General features: G+C 41.1%; 1 protein-coding gene across 6 annotated transcripts in view; it reads left to right on the plus strand.

The window, feature by feature from the left end:
* The window catches only part of IMPG2 (interphotoreceptor matrix proteoglycan 2), a 90,141-nt gene that overhangs the window by 63,672 nt on the left and 9,161 nt on the right, over nt 1-17,308 (plus strand). For 5 of the 6 annotated variants that reach the window (XM_084991516.1, XM_084991517.1, XM_021070502.2 and 2 more), the window contains 4 exons: nt 6,909-7,212; nt 8,464-9,764; nt 10,333-10,552; nt 16,188-16,398. In XM_084991516.1, the coding sequence (XP_084847642.1) occupies nt 6,909-7,212; nt 8,464-9,764; nt 10,333-10,552; nt 16,188-16,398 (2,036 nt within the window). The remainder of the gene's footprint in view (nt 1-6,908; nt 7,213-8,463; nt 9,765-10,332; nt 10,553-16,187; nt 16,399-17,308) is intronic. The other variant, XM_084991518.1, reaches the window with a different exon arrangement.

Genomic DNA, 17,308 nt, shown 5'->3' on the forward strand with positions numbered 1-17,308 from the left:
TTTCCTTGTCTTTACCTTTTATATTTAGTCAAGGTTTTTTATTTGTGGTTACCATGAGGCTTATATAAAACATTTTATCTATAACAGTCTATTTTATGATAACAACTTAACTTTGATGACATACAAAAAGTTTACCCTTTTACTCATTCTCTCTCTCTACCTTTTTTTTTTTTCTTCTTGCTCTTTAGGGCTGTACTTGTGGCATGTGGAAGTTCCCAGACTAGGGGTTGAATCGGAGCTGCAGTTGTCTGCCTATGCCACAGCCACAGCAATGCAGGATTTGAGCCACATCTGTGACCTATACCACAGTTCACGGCAATGCAGGGTCCTTAACCCATTGAGCAAGGCCAACCTGCATCCTCATGAATACTAGTTGGATTTATAACCCACAGAGTAACAATGGGAACTCCCTCATTTATGTTTTTGATGTCACAGTTTATACTTCTTTTTTTTTCTTTGATGGCTATACCTGGGGCCATCATACTACGTGGAAGTTCCTGGGCTAACGACTGAACCTTAGCCACAGCTGTGACATATGCTGCAGCTGCAGCAATGACAGATCCTTTAACCCACTGGGCTGGGGATCAAACCTGTGCTGTCTTGGTGACCTGAGCCACTGCAGTCAGATTCTTAACCCACTGTGCTGCAACAGAGACCCCTAAACATCTTCTTACATTGTATATTCATTAACAAGTTATTGTGACTAAAGTTAATTTTTCATGCTTTTATTTTAACCTTTTTACTAGAGTTAAGTGTTTAACACACAACATTACAGTATTTGAATATACATAACTTTTACCAGTATGTTACATATTTTCATGTGTTATCATGGTACTCATTAATGTCCTTTCATTCTGGTTTGAAAAACTTTCAGCATTTCTGGTAAGGCAGATCTAGTAGTGATGAAATACCTCAGATTTTATTTGTTTGAGAACATCTTTATCTTGCCTTCATTTCTGAAGGACAGCTTTGTTGAATAAAGTGTTTTTGGTTGGCAGTTTTTTTCTTTCAGCACTTCGAATATATCATCCAACCATCTCCTGGCCTTTAAGGTTTCTGCCGAGAAATCAACTAATAGCATGATGGGAGTTCCCTTATAAATTACAAGCTTCTTTTCTCTTGCTGCTTTCAAGATTCCCTTTATATTTGGTTTTGACAGTTTTATTATAATGTGTCTTGAAGAAGATCTTTTGAAGTTGAATTTTCTTGGAGTTCTATGAGCTTTGCGTACTTGGATGGTTAAATCTCTCCCTAGCCTAGGAATGAATAAACTTAACCAAGGAAGAAAAACAAAACAAAACAAAAAGCCAGATCCCTCTCTGGATTTGGGAAATTCTCAACCAGAAACTTTCTACCCCTTTATCTCTCTTCTCCTTCTAGAACGCCAAAATTCATAGATTGCTTCTTTTGACAGTAAGTATACTGTAGTTTCATGTACACTTTCTTCGTTGTTTTTCATTCTCTTTTTTTCTTACTGGGTAATTTCAAAGGTCCTATCTTCTACTTCACAAATTACTTCTTCTGCTTGATCCATCTTGTTTATGCTCTCTTTTGTCTTTTTTTTTGTTGTTGTTGTTGCTATTTCTTGGGCCGCTCCCGCGACATATGGAGGTTCCCAGGCTAGGGGTTGAATCAGAGCTGTAGCCACCGGCCTACGCCAGAGCCACAGCAATGCAGGATCCGAGCCGCCTCTGCAACCTACACCACAGCTCACGGCAACGCCGGATCGTTAACCCACTGAGCAAGGGCAGGGACCGAACCCACAACCTCATGGTTCCTAGTCGGATTTGTTAACCACTGCGCCACGACGGGAACTCCCCTGTTTATGCTCTCTTTTGCATTCTTCATTTCAATTATTGTGTTCTTCACTTCTGGAATTTTCTTTTGGTTCTTTTTCATGATTTTTGTCTCTTAAATTTCTTTTTTTGTTTGTGTTGGTTTCTGATTTCATTGAATTGTCTTTCTTTTTTCTTATAGCTTACTGAGCTTCCTTAAAAGAGCTATTTTGAATTTTTTTCCAGGTAAATTGCAGATCTCCATATCTTTGAGGCCTGTTACTGGAAGATTATTGTGATCCTTTAGTGATGTCATGTTTCTTTGATTTTTCATGTTCCTTAAAGTCTTGTGTTTTTGTCTTCACATTTGAAATAGCACTTATCTACTCCAGTCTTTACTGACCTTAGACCATCAGCCCTGCCAGGGATTCTGAGTTTTTCTCAGACCTCCTATGGACACACCCTCTCCACACTTTTCTTGCTGCCATGTATGGCAGGATTCTTAAGCTTGTATGCCTTCTCTTGATCCTGTGATGCACCAGGCTAAGTTCTGACAGCTTTACTTTTGCTTCCCCTGGGGTGAGGCAAAAGGTCAAGTTGTGGCCTCTCTTGGCTTACAGATTCAGGCTGGCTTTTGTGCTTGCTCATTACCCGTATGCCAAATCTCATTCTCTCTGCCTTTAAGAGTGCACACAAGGAGCCAGCTAGGGGCTGGAGGAGGTGTGTTTTGGGGTGAAGTGCATTGAGTACTGGGGGTGCCCATGGGCCAGTTGAGGGGATCCGTGAGCAGGGCATCTTGGTGACCTGTTGGAGTTTGTCATGAAGTTAGTAGGATCCACCTTCCTTTGATACATTCAGACTCCTGACTGCTGTTCTTTTAGCCACTTCTCATCCCCTGGTTGTGAAGCTTACAACCCAAAACTCTGGATAGAGTGAGAAATAAATAGACTTCTTTAGCAAGGTCCTGCACGGCTGGGGAGGCCAGGTACTCACTCACATGCTCTCACTTGTCTCTGTGGGGGGAAAGCATATGCAGGGAAGGGCTCTCTTGGTACTGAGCTGTTCTGCCTTGGGTAAGGGATGAGGTGGGTCCTCTTACTCTCTCCAATGCATCTAAACTCAGACTTTTTTTCTTTCTCTGCTGGACTCCTGGACTTCCACAAAGGCTCTCTCATTCATGGGTGATTTTCTAAGTCATTGTTCTCCAGGGGCTCCCAGACTGTGTCCTAGATGGGCTGGAGCCAGTTCATGGGCCACAGCCAGGACCAGGTCTGCATGCTTATTATCCAGTGCACCAGTGGGCAAGACTCCTCCTGGGTCCCTTGGTGTATGGTACTGGATCCCACAGCTCCCACAAAGTCTCTTTTGTTCATGGAAGGTGCCAAATTCTTGTTGTTGAAGGGAGAATATGAGTGGGAGATGTCTTACTCAGCTATTTTACTGATGTCAATCTGGCCCATTCTTGAGGACCCAGAAAGTTTTAGCCCCTCTAAGCAGAAATGTAAGGCAATTTTGTGTGCCTATTTGGTATTCAGTTTTATGGGAACACCCTCCACCCAAGTCCATGACCACAAGCTGCCTTCACTACCTAGAGTTATGTAAGGCTAACTTTGCTCCTGATGATGACATGCTCTTTTGTTTTTTTGTTTTTTTTTAGGACCGCTCTTACGACATATGGAGATTCCCAGGCTAGGGGTCGAGTCAGAGTTATGGCTGCTGGCCTACGCCACAGCTGCTGCAACGTCAGATCTGCGCTGCATCTATGACCCACATCACAGCTCACGGCAATGCTGGATCCTTAACCCACTGAGTGAAGCCAGGGATTGAACCTGCAACCTCATGGTTCCTGGTTGGATTCGTTTCTGCTGGGCCATAGCAGGAACTCCAACATGCTCTTAAAATACTAAAATTTACTAGAAAAATGCCAGAAATCTTCCCTCTGATTAGATAATCTTTTTGAACTTACTTATAAATCAATTCTTCCTGTCTGTCCTCAGGTTCACTTCTAATGAGAGAATTCCCAAGAGGTAATTTTTTTTTAATCCTGAAATAGTTCTCTTTCTTTTTTATAGGTCATTTGCAGTTATATCTAGTCAAAAGGTCTTCCTCTTTCTTTGACATATATCTTGCCTTTCTCTATGAATTTCACTTCAACAGGCTCTGGTCATTAGACCCCAGACTAATTCTCAGATGTGATTAAATTCTGTTCCTTTTTTTTTTGACCAAAGTCACATTGCCAAAAATAGTTACTAGTATTGCACCGTCCACTTTTCATCACTTCTCTCTTTTCTCTTTCTAGATTCTTTATTTCTAATCACATTTTACCAGAATGACACAATTTTTGGTTCATGTTGTTGTTTTAATTGATTCTCATTCTTCCTTTCTGGCCATTTGCATTTCATTACAAATTACGTAATCACCTTTTGACAGAAATGATTCAAACTTTTATGGATTTTTTTTTTTTTTGTCTTTTTGCCTTTTCTAGGGCCACTCCCGTGGCATATGGAGGTTCCCAGGCTAGGGGTCGAATGGGAGCTGTAGCCACTGGCCTACACCAGAGCCACAGCACTGCGGGATCTGAGCTGCGTCCACAACCTACACCACAGCTCACGGCAACGCCAGATCCTTAACCCACTGAGCAAGGCCAGGGATTGAACCTGCAACCTCATGGTTCCTAGTTGGATTCATTAACCACTGCGCCACGATGGGAACTCCCAAACTTTTGTGGATTTTTAAAACAACATTTTATGACAAAACATAGCTCATCCAGGGTTTCAATAATAAAAGAACCACTTAGATGTAGTGTTAAGTGCAGGGTTAAGGGAGTGAAAAATGTTGAATTATGCTGAGACTAATAACAGTGAGAAGCCATTGGATTATAGGGCAAGGGGAGGAAATGCTGTTACCAGAGCCAAGTGGGAGATGAAGCTTCAGTTGAAGAGGAACATGGCTACTGACTGCAAAAGACTCAGTACTGAGGCGGAAGGAACTGGGAGAAAACACCTGAACCTCTCACGCTTCCTGTCCTTTGATCTTCTACTTCTAAAAATGCAAACTCAAACAGAAGACAGCTAGTAAGGGAGCAGGGGTGATGAAATGATCAGGGAAGAGAGGGAGCTAGGATGGTGGCAAATAAAGAATAACCATTATGGAGGTCTTCTTAAAATAGGACCTAATCAAAAGAGCATGAACAAGGTAGGAAGTGTTGGTGTCACTGAGTTCCAAAAAAGAAAATTATTTTTCTTGTTTTAGAAATAGTGGATGAAACTGAGAGTATCTCTACATATACCCAGTGATGTCTCCAGTGCATTTGTCACTAGAAGAGGGGATAGATACATTGGGACATGCTCAGTGATTTCGTGTTTCATGCCCCCTCCCTTGCGATTGGGGCTGTGTGCTGTCTAAGGCTTCCTCATGTGGACCCTTGATGGAGAGACAAGCAGAAGTGTGTAGGCAGCGCATAAAAGATGAATTAGGTCATTACATTGGGTTGAGTCCCTTCATAGGCTAGTTGGTTCTGTTTTATTTCATGGCTGTATACTGAACTGTAGCTAGCCCTCTTAAAATTGTGTGCTTTTGTTTAAAACACATTTTAGGCTTGAGAGTATATGCCAGTGAAGATTCACCACCATTGGAAGGAATCTCCTGCGGTAGGGTGAAGGGGATTCTATTCAGTTTCTTTTTCTTAGTTTTCATGGATTTGATTTTGTTCATAGCTCTTCCATGAATTCTAGTCTTCAGACAGATTAATGCATGTGGGGATTCGTAAAGGTTCCACTTGGTAAGAATTATATTGGTTCAACAACCGAAGAAGTATTTTAGCAAGCCAGGGTGGAATAATATAACTAGCACAGGATAAGGCTGTATCCTCTACTGAGGTGCTTTTAAAAGTACCAGGTCTAAGTCCCACCCTCGGACTAGTTAATTTAGAATCTTCAGTGTGGGGCCTGGACTTTGATATTTTTAAAAAGCTTGCATGTGATTTTAATTTTTTTATTTTTATTATTTTTTTTATTTTTGTCTTTCGTCTTTTTAGGGCCACACCCACGGCATGTGGAAGTTCCCAGGCTAGGAGTAGAATTGGAGCTGTAACCATTGGCCTACACCACAGCCACAGTAACTCAGGATTCGACCCATACCACGGCCCATGGCAACAGATCCTTAACCCACTGAGCAGGGCCAGGGATCGAACCCCCATCCTTGTGGATGTTAGTCGGGTTCGTTAACCACCAAGCCACGATGGGAACTCCGTGTCAACTTTACAGCTAAATTTGAAGATCCACTTGGTATTATGTTAGTAAAAAGTCACTGGAAATAGAACATTGTATTTTGTAAGTGTGATACCAGTTCATGGATGTTTTTGTTTGGTTGAGGTAATGTGGCATTTCTTATCAAAAGAAAAGACTTTAATTAATTTAGTACCTTTCATAATGATGAATAAAATTGCTACTGTTCTTCCTGCTGTGGGCAATGTGCTTAGATCTTTTTTTTTTTAGGGCTGCACCCTTGGCATATAGAGGTTCCCAGGCAAGGGATCGAATCGGAGCTACAGCTGCTGGTGTCCACCACAGCCGCAGCAATGAAGGATCTGAGCTGTGTCTGTGACCTACACCATAGTTCACGGCAATACCAGATCCTTAACCCACTGAGCGAGGCCAGGGATTGAACTTTCAACCTCATGGTTTTCACTGTGCTGCAACAGGAAACTCCATGTGCTTAGATCTTTGACACCAAATTACAGATGTTAGTAACTTCTGTGCATTTAAAGTATTTAAGCTAAGAAGGCAGAGGGGAAGGAACTATCTAGAGCAAGAGAAACAATATTTTCTCGCACAAACTCATTTTGTTTAAGATTTTTCAAATATGTTATCTCATCTATTCCCACTTTCCAGGTAGAATTCAAGAGATACATGATTTTTCTTTAGATTTTTCCAACTAGTAAGTGGTGGAGTTGGGATTTCTTTATAGATCTGTTTGATTCTAGAGCCTGTACCCCCCTCTCCTCCCCCAATGTTACATTGCCTTCTTGTCCCTAGAAAATCTGGGAATGTAGCTGAAGAGGGGGGTATTTAAAATTATTTTTATGTGTTTCTTTTATCTATGATATGATTTAGCCTCTTTTTGCCCCTCCAGGATAATACCCCTCAAGCTGAATGGCCCTCAGCAGATGAATCCACCACGAGCAGTATTTCACCACTTGATTTCAGCTCTGGTCCTCCTTCAACCACTGGCAGGGAACTCTGGTCAGAAAGCCCTTTGGGTGATTTAGTGTCTACACCCAAATTAGCCTTTCCCTCGAAGGTGAGCCTCAGTTCTTCCCCAGAGGTTTTAGAGGTTAGCAGCTTGACTCTTCATTCTATCACCCCAGCAGTGCTTCAGACTGGCTTGCCTGTGGCTTCTGAAGAAGGGACTTCTGGATCTGACTCATTAGAAGATGGTGAGGAATTTTAATCACTTTTTAAACTTGTTCATTTTATCAGATGACAAGGGTCTTGAAGAGAGCAAGAGACTAGGGTTTAGTAGAAGAGCATGGCAGCATTCATTAGCAACAAAAGTCAAGGGAAAGTTCTGTGAGAAAGAGAACAATCAACTTTAACTGATTGGAATAGAGAGTCCACATAGATAAATAATAAGGAATGAACTTGTGCTGGGATGGGATCACTTCATAATTTTTTTTTTTTGTCTGTTTTGCTATTTCTTGGGCCACTCCCGCGGCATATGGAGGTTCCCAGGCTAGGGGTCGAATCGGAGCTGTAGCCACTAGCCTACGCCAGAGCCACAGCAACTCGGGATCCGAGCCGTGTCTGCAACCTACACCACAGCTCATGGCAATGCCGGATCGTTAACCCACTGAGCAAGGGCAGGGACCGAACCCACAACCTCATGGTTCCTAGTCGGATTCATTAACCACTGCGCCACGACAGGAACTCCAACCTCATAAATATTTTTGAAGATCCTATTAAAGAATATATATTTAAATTTTATTACTATTTAAGAACTACTTTACTTACTTGAATGTTTGAGTGGTAAATAAGCAACCTTAAAGAAGATTATTCCAGTATCTTTTAGGATTAACTGGGGCCAGGTACTTAGAGATGCTTAGCTTGCATTAGGCTTGAGAAGGGGAAAACCTGAACTAGGGCAGCTGCAGCAGAGATTAAGAAATGAAAGTCAAGTAGGTGATATAGTTGTGGAGGAAAGGAAGAATCAGTGTGACTCAGGGATGGGGCATAATACGTGAATGAGGAAGATGAACGAAAGTATAAATAATGAGTCCAGGATTTTGAACGTTGGTAAACCTGAAGAATGATGGACAATAAACATAACAAAGAAATGGGAATTCAAAGACAAACAGTTTCTTAGGGAATTTTCTTCCTAAGTTTTTATTAGATTCAGTCTTTTTTGTCAAAATGGCTACCAGCAGTTCTTTATTTTCACGGAGTAGAATGAATTATTTCTACACCCAATGTCTTGTTATCCTCAGGGAAAGGGGTTATAATCAGGAGTGATTTTACCACATCACAAGAGCATAGTCATAACTTCTTGTTTGCTGGGTATAGCAAAGGGTAAAAGTCAGCAACTGTCCTTCGTAATCTAATGGGAAAAAGCAGGTAGCTGGTTTTACTAGGAAGACTGGGAATATGTTTTGGCATCTTTAAGATTAACTAATGGAAAACTCTATTTTTAGAATTAACTGAAGTTGAAGGGTCAGAAGCTTTTCTTTCTGTTGATCCATTGCCTTCAAGTCCATTGACTCATCCTGTGCCAAAAGAAATGCTACGATCCATGGAAGATTCCAGGGTGTCTTTGACATCCTCACCAGATATAGTCTCCTCTGTCACATTAGATCTTCTTGGTGAAGAAGTAACTACACCTTTTGGGATGGACTCTTTGGCTTCCAAAGTCAAAGGCCAAATAGGAGTGAGCACTAGGATGCCTGACAAATCTGTGAAAAAAGAGTTCATAATTCAGAGTGGTGTAGGTTCAGGATCTGGGCAAAGTGTGGGGCTGATTACTTGGCCATGGAGAGAGACTTTATTAGAGAAGAGCACTGAACCATTGTCCAAGTCATGGCTTGAAGCTGAGGATTCAGAGGATTCACTTTTGCCAACTGCGGGTATTGATGAGAAACTAGTCATTGATCACAAAATAGATGCCACAGATCGAAGTGTCGAACATTCAGAATATGACTTTGATAGATCCACAAACTTTGCAGAAGAAGAGTCCCTTGGTGGACCTACGGGGTCTATCTTTGCAGAGACCTCAACTCAACCTGCATCTCCAGTTCTTTCCAAATACACATCAGAGGTACCTGACACTGATTATTACTCAGTTACCAAATCACCTTCTCTGCTAATATCTAGAGCAATCTCTGCTTCTACTGATAAACCAGATCAAGTAGAACCGTTTCTAAAGGAGGATATGGAACAAACTACAGAGTCATCCAACCGTGAATGGTTTGACATTAATATTTCAATAGTGAAGCCAAATGTGCAACCTCTGTGGACTGTATTGCCAGAATCAGATGTACTTTGGGCCAGGACTTCTTCCCTAGGGAAATTGTCCAGGGACACCTTGGCAAGTACACCACAGAGTACTGACAAGCTCTGGTTGAAAGCTTCCATGACACAGTCTACCAAACTGTTGCCAACCACAAGCTCCACCCTGCTGGAAGATGAAGTAATTATGGGCGTACAGGATATTTCATTAGAACTGGACCAGATGGGCACAGATTACTATCAGCCTGAGCTAATCCCAGAGGAAAATGGCAAGGTTGGTAGTTATGTGGAAATGTCTACAAATGTTCACTCCACAGAGGTGGCTATTGTGGCCCAGCCCACAAAAATTGATGACTTGAGTCATACGCAAGCTACAGGAGCTTTGGTGGTTTTCTTTAGCCTCAGAGTGACTAACATGATGTTTTCAGAAGATCTATTTAATAAAAACTCTTTGGAGTATAAAGCCCTGGAGCAAAGATTCTTAGAACTGGTAAGTACAAAGGGTGAAATATGGGCGTTAGTGAAAAATCATGTATGAACCACCCTCTTCCCCACCAACACATAAGATCTGAGCCGAAGAAGTGTGACTTCCATTTCCTGTCATCTACAAATAGTGTCATGGCCTTGGGTTGGTAGGAAAACAACAAGATTATTGGGCACAAGAAATGAAAAACACAAACATGGCGTGATGTGACAGCTTAGATACTGGGTGTTGTATTTTATAAATTCTAGGGCTGAAACAAATTTAAGATTTATTTTGTTTTCATGTTGTGTTGTGATACCAGCACTTTGTGAGTACCTGTAATGCCTTCACTGTTAGGATTCTCTAGTGAAATAGAATAAACTTTCTGGTATCTAAAACTGTGAGTTCCGTAGGGTTTCTAAATAACACTGAAAATCTCATGACGCTCAATTCACAATTTATACTTTTGTTGATGAAGTGTTTATGTAAATAAAATACAATTTGGAAAAGTGGAGAGGTTCATCTTTGTTTTTGGTATGTAGTGAGCAAAATGCAAAACCTTGTCGGTAAACTGACCACTTTTCATGTGTTGTAGCTGGTTCCCTATCTGCAGTCAAATCTCACTGGGTTCCAGAATTTAGAAATCCTGAACTTCAGAAATGGCAGCATTGTGGTGAACAGCCGAATGAAGTTCACCAAGTCTGTTCCTCCTAATGTTACTGATGCTGTGTATGTGATTCTGGAAGACTTTTGCATAACTGCCTACCAAACCATGAACTTGGCCATTGATAAATACTCCCTTGATGTGGAATCAGGTAATGGTATTCAATACTTTGGTTTCTAAGTGGAACCTTATTATTTGTGTGTATTTCTTCTACACTGGGTCAAGGTGAATTCAATACTTATAAGTAAAAGAGTACTATATTAGGCAAATTTTCCATATCTTAATAATAACTAGTAACATATGTCTCCCAAGGAGGTCAATATCATTCTCTTTTCTTTTTTGGCTGCACCTGTGGCATGAGAATTTCCTGAGCCAGGACTCGACCTCGTGCAACAGCTGTAATCAGAGTCACAGCTGTAACAGTATCAGCTCCTTAACCCACTGAGCCATGAGGGAACTCCTCATTCTCTTTTGAAAAACATTGTCCACATGTGTTATCTTTACTTGTTTACTTCCCATTCCCTTTTATACCTGCTTTATCTGCCTTTCTTACTTATCCACTGGCTCTGTTCTTATTTATGTGTCTGTGTTGCCAAGCCCAGTAGATTGGGACTCCTCCCTTCTCTGTTATTTTCCTAAGTTGTTTTATTCATTTCCATTATTGTAAGTCTAATATAAGTGTAACTCCCTGTAGTTTTAAGTGCAAATCAGACTTCCAAGCTCCAAAGTCATTATCTAACTGTGTACTTGATTCTCTCAGCTTGGATGTATTCTCTGTATATGGAGCTTAAGGTGACTAAGAATGAGCTCTTGTTTTCTGTATCTCCCCACCTTCTAACTAAATCCATCCTCTCAGCTTTGCCGACTTGATAAATGGAAGCCATGCCCATTGAGCTACTAAAGCCAGATACTTTTAAAAGTTATTCTGATACTTCAGTTTCCATTGCCCCTAACTTTTAGTTACTTACCAAACATATTGATTCTGAATTCTGAATATATCTCAAATTTATATGCTTTTCTCTGTCTCCTCTGCTCCTACTTCAGGCCTAATCACCACCATCTCTCATCTGGACCATTGTCTCCACTACTCTGTTACCCTCAGCCCCTCCCATTCATTCTCCAGGCAGCAGCCAGGGGGTTCTTTCTAAGAAATTAATTAGATTATTTCACTTTCTTGCTCGAAATTCTTTCAGTGGCTGCCTGTTTCAGTAGCCACAGGCTTGGTCCCTGTCTTCTTCCTCATTATCATCCAATGAAACTAACTTCTTTGCTCTCCATGTTCTCCTCAAATTAGCTTGTTTTTAGCTCCTCAGATTCCCAAAATTTTGACTTAAAGCCCTTGCACAAGCTATCTTCTTTGCCTGCATCTCTATCCCCTCTTGGCTGACTTCTGCTTACCTTTTAGGCCTCAGTTCAAATGTCTTTTCCTGACTCACGCATAATCTAGATTGGTTCTTTTCCCTCTATAGAATTTATAACTACTGTAATAATGCTAATTTATGCACATAGTTGGTTAATAGCTACATTCCCCAGTTAAAACTATCCACAATGACTATGCTGTTTTATTATCCACTTTGTAGTTAAAACCTAGCACGATGTCTTACATATAGAAGGTACCCAAAAATAGGAGTTCCCATCATGGCTCAGTGGTTAACAAATCCGACTAGGAACCGTGAAGTTGTGGGTTCGATCCCTGGCCTCATTCAGTGGGTTAAGCTCCAGTGTTGCCGTGAGCTGTGGTGTAGGTCGCAGATGTGACTTGGATTCCCCATTGCTGTGGCTCTGGCATAGGCTGGCAGCTACAGCTCATATTAGACCCCTAGCCTGGGAACCTCCACATGCTGTGGGTGTGGGCTTAGATAGAAAAGACAAAAAATTCGTGAATGAGTGAAATGAACCATTGTTTTTACTTGGGAGACTTGGATGTAGAGAATACTGTTGGAACCCCAAACTTTGTTCTTTTCTACCTTCTACATACCAGAGGACTGTGGTTTTGAGGAGGAGTAAGATGGAATGTCTAGGTTTATATTTCTCCAGTGCCTTTTATTCTCAAACTGGTTTGGAAGTCAGTCCTATTCTTTAACTGAGAAAGGAGCAAACATTCTTTCCTCTGAAATCCTTGAAGGACCATTATTCATTGAAAGTGAGGAAAATGATTTAGCTAATCCCCCAATATACACATCTCTTGCCACTTGAGTTCTTTAAAGACATTTGCACATTCTTTGCCATGTGGTGCAGTGGAAGAAGCAATTAATTATAATTTGGAAGGCCTGGTTTCTTGCCTATGCTCTGCCATTTATCATTTGTATGATCCTGGATCAGCTGTTTTATCTTTGAGCCTTACTCCCTCTTACAGTAAATGGGGATAATATTACCTGGCCTATGTACTTCATGGGGCTATTCTAAGGATCAAACAAATAACACATATAAAAGAATTTGACTAACCATGCAAATGTAAGCAGTGATGATTTATTAAAATTTGCAAAAGTCTATCCACTTATTTTTAAAGGGAATTACATAAATATGTGCACTAACCTCAGTTTTGTATGTAACTAATGTCAGCTGTATGCCAAGTCATCCAGGTTTATAAGATCACATTTCTCCTTAATATTCAAATGCATTGGTCTTAGTCCCTCCCATGTACAGTGTAAAACTTGCAGCCGTGGTGCTCCATACCCTAATATCTCTACGAGTTATCAGGGGACTTAAACCATGGATTAATCAATCTCCAGTTCCAAGTTTCTTCTGCTGAATTTCCAGTCTAACTTTTTTTTTTTTTTTTTTTTTTTTTTTGGTCTTTTTGCCTTTTCTAGGGCTGCCTCCGAGGCACGTGGAGATTCCCAGGCTAGGGGTCTAATTGGAGCTGTAGCCACTGGCCTACGCCAGAGCCACAGCAACGCGGGATCTGAGCCACATCTGCAACCTACACCACAGCTCGCGGCAACGCCAGATCTTTAACCCATTGAGCAAGGCCAGGGATTGAACCCGCAACCTCATGGTTCCTAGTCGGATTCGTCAACCACTGTGGCACGATGGGAACTCTTCCAGTCTAACTTTTGTCTTGATCCTTGTGGTTATTCTTTATGTTAATCTGACACAGATCATGGTCCCATTTTTTGACTCTCCCCAAGCACCTCTAACATAAGGCAGTTGATTCTACTAGATATTTGCTGATGATCTGAGCATAATGGAGGAATTTTTAATCATAGCACAGCAGATGGGTTAAAAATATTACCGTTAGTTGTAAATATCCAAAAATTCCTCAGCCACTGTTTCAAAGGCATCTTTTAATGGCCAACTTTTTCTCCAGGACAAAGTCAGCTACCATGTTATTCTGGCCACTCTGGCTGTATTTCCAGACCTTCATGTTTTCTCTACTCTCATTTTCCTAGACCCATCAATCCTGCTCTTAGCCTGTCCCTGGAAAACCAGCATGTAATTCATTCTACAATTTGGATCCCTGTCTTCTATCCCAAGCTTAGCTCCAAGTCTACCTTTGTTTGCACATAAAGTTATTAAAATGCTGTTTTAAACACAGGGCCATCTCTTCTGAGCATCTACCTTTAATCTGCACAAAAGGCCGGAAAGAGACTTTAAAACTGCAGTCTTTTATTTACATGAATAAAAGATTAGTCTTGGTCTCTGTGATCTGAAACTAAAGGGAACAACGTTTTATCTTTTTCCTCATATGGATTCTATTTTTCCCTTCCTAGACACTCACTCACACCCACTGAATGGTCACAAAGTTTTAGAAGCCTTCAGATTGGAAGTTTCCGTTCAGATTGGAAGTTTCCTCTATGGTCCAGAGGGTAAAGAATCCTATTGCGGCAGCTCAGGTTGCTGTGGAGGTGCAGGTTGTATCCCCATACCTGCAGTGTGGGTTATAGCAGAGGCTCAAATTTAATCCCTGGCCTGGGAACTTCCATATGCTGTGGGTGTGGCCATTAAAAAAAGCCTTCAGATTAAAATATGATTTTTTTCTCAAGATTGTCTAAAGATGAGATTGACTCATCTCTTGCCTAATTTGTTTTCACATGCAGTGTCTCAGAAATTCTTGAACTTTGGTCAACAAAGGGGGATGTGCAATAGCACCCTTCTCACCCCCTATATACATACACTTCCATCCCCATTGCTAGGCCAGGTTTGGATTATTTTCTGATTGCGGAGTCACAAAATGGATACAAAGGATAAGGATGTGAAGGCTTAGGAAATACACAGTGGAATCCTGCTGCACAGTTCCCTGGTCGAAACTGGCATTTGTCAGCACATGTGTATGCTCTTCTTGGTATATGAACATCTTGTTATTGGTCCCCTGTACTAGTTTCCGAGGGCTGCTCTAACAAAGCATCACAAACTGGGTGGCTTATGACAACAAAAATTTATTCTTTCATAGTTCTGGAGGCTAAAAATCCAAATCAAGGTGTAGGCAGGGCTGTGTTCCTTCTGAAAGCTCTAGGAAAGTGTCCTTCTTTGCTTCTTCCTAGCTTCCAGTGTTTGCCAGTCATCTTGACAGAACGTGGCTTGTGGCTGCATCACTCCAATCTCTGCTTCTGTCTTAACTTGGTCTTCTTTCCCATGCGTCTGTGTTTCTGTGTCCAGATTTACTTCTTCTCATCGGGACACCAATTTAATAGACTATGGGCCCAACCTAATCCAGCATGACCTCATGTACAAAGGTCATGTACATGATTACATGTAAAAAGATCCTATTTCCAAATGAGGTCATAATCTGAGGCTAGTTGGATATGAATTTGGGGAAGACCCTATTCAACCCAGTACATCCCTCCCCCATTCCTACACAGGGCCAAGAAATATTAATGGCAGAGATTGTCCAAACTCAAGGCTACAGGTGTGTACAAAATGTCTTTAAATCTTCAGAGTAGCAAGGAAATCATTGATCCTCAAAGCAATATTAATTGACCTGGAAACAGAGACTATACTCTTTGTTTTTTAACCTCCCTTTATTCTTCTAGCTAAAGTTTGTACTCTTTCACTTGGATGAGTTTATGGGTCATTTCCACGTATTCCCTCTAATTGTGGTGTCTGTGTTACCATTTGCCTGTCTGCAGTTCATATTGTCATTTACCAGTGAAGAACCATGACAGGATAGAAGGCCCATCCATGGCCCATGTCTTATTTCATTTTTGACTAATTTTTGTCCTAATTAATTTTTTAAATTGTCATTTTCTCTCATCCCATCAATGAAAAATGAAATTACTAAAACCAAAGCATTGCTGGGAATGGCCTGAGGAGGTGCAGGGCTGATTTGTTTTTCTAACACTAGCTTTCATGAACCTCGAACGTTCTTAGGCTGCTCTTCCTGGCTTTAACCATTCCTGAGGCTTCCACCAGTTCTCCTCTGGACTCTGTCTTGCATCCCATGTTCTCAGTGGGGAGGGAGACCTGTTGCATCATGTGCAGAACGGAGGAGCAGGATAGGGTTGGTGGAAATGAATGGTACATGAAAACCATGTAATTTGGACCAAGAATTACATGGATTTTAAAGCTTGCACATGCTCCATACATAAAGCATGTAGAGACTCATCCAAGTTATTGGTTTTATGATTTGGCTCTGGTTTTCAGGGAAATGTGATAAAAGCTCATGAATCAAGAATGAGTGAGAAATTTTTTGTGGTATAGTTGGTAATGTTGTATTTTAATGATTCAGGAAGAGGACTTAACCATTGTATTTTGGTTGGGGGAGCCTTAGTGGAGGGGCTTCATGTTCCCTAGTTCCTGTGTTTTGCTTTTCTGTGTATAATTCTCTGGTTTGTTTGATGTTTTAGGTGAGCAAGCCAACCCTTGCAAGTTTCAAGCATGCAATGAATTTTCTGAGTGTTTGGTCAACCCCTGGAGTGGAGAAGCAGAGTGCAGATGCTACCCCGGTTACCTGAGTGTGGAAGAACTGCCCTGTCAGAGTCTCTGTGACCTACAGCCTGACTTCTGCTTGAATGATGGAAAGTGTGACATCATGCCTGGACATGGGGCCATTTGTAGGTATGTTGTAGTGAGAGATTTTGACTCAAGTATCAATAGGAAAGTTATAGATACTTCCTCTGAAGATAAAGGGTTGATATTAGAACCATAACAACAGTACTTATTATAGAAGTTATGTCTTATTATAGAAGTAATGGATGGATGCTGTCTAGTTCTCACATGAAGACTGAGTCAGTTAATTGGCTTGAATTATACCCAGTTCAATGGGTTATTTTATCTTATGCTCATAGGGGGCTATAAGAAAAATGTTGTCTAGTGTCCTACGGAGGCTACTATAGAGCAGTAGTCTTTGGAGTTCTTTGTGGTGATGGTAAGGCAATTGGTGATCAAATTAGGTTTAGGCATGTGATCAGTCCTTTACACTGCACCCAAAACAGAGGAGTTCTATTGTTTTATTTGGATTATGTTCTTAATGGCTTTGGTTCCACAGGGTATTCAAAAATAAAGAAAAGCAAGTATTTAAGGTTGTGACAAATACATTTTAAGTATCTCAGTTCCAATTTTTTTTAAAGGTAGAACCAAAGAAGATGCAGCAGAGAGATGCACAGATTGAGGTAGCCTTCCCTGCCCACTCCCCCTAAACAGACAGAACAACCAACCTCCCAACCATACCCAATCAGTCATGTGGTATGCAAGGAGCACATGCTGAGAACAAGCAGGGGAAACAAACAAGAGGACAATTCGTGAATGTCCAAAAGGGCAGGTATTTGCACAGATGGGTAGAAATCATTCAGACTTTTCTGTGCGTGAAGTGTAAAGTTTAGCTAGAAAACTAAGCAGAAAGCAATCTCTTGATTTCCAGAGAAATGAATATTATTTTGAAGAGCAGTGATTGCTGCTCTAGGAATTGAAGGTGATTTTGCACCAGTCTGTGGCCTCAGGGTTTGGAGGATCTCTGCAGGGTGGTGGA

This window comes from Sus scrofa, chromosome 13 (genome assembly GCF_054392235.1).
Source record: "Sus scrofa isolate SSC_HxYL_T2T_F1_AM1 chromosome 13, Sscrofa_HxYL_maternal_Yorkshire_Landrace_v2.0, whole genome shotgun sequence".
Lineage (NCBI taxonomy): Eukaryota > Metazoa > Chordata > Mammalia > Artiodactyla > Suidae > Sus > Sus scrofa.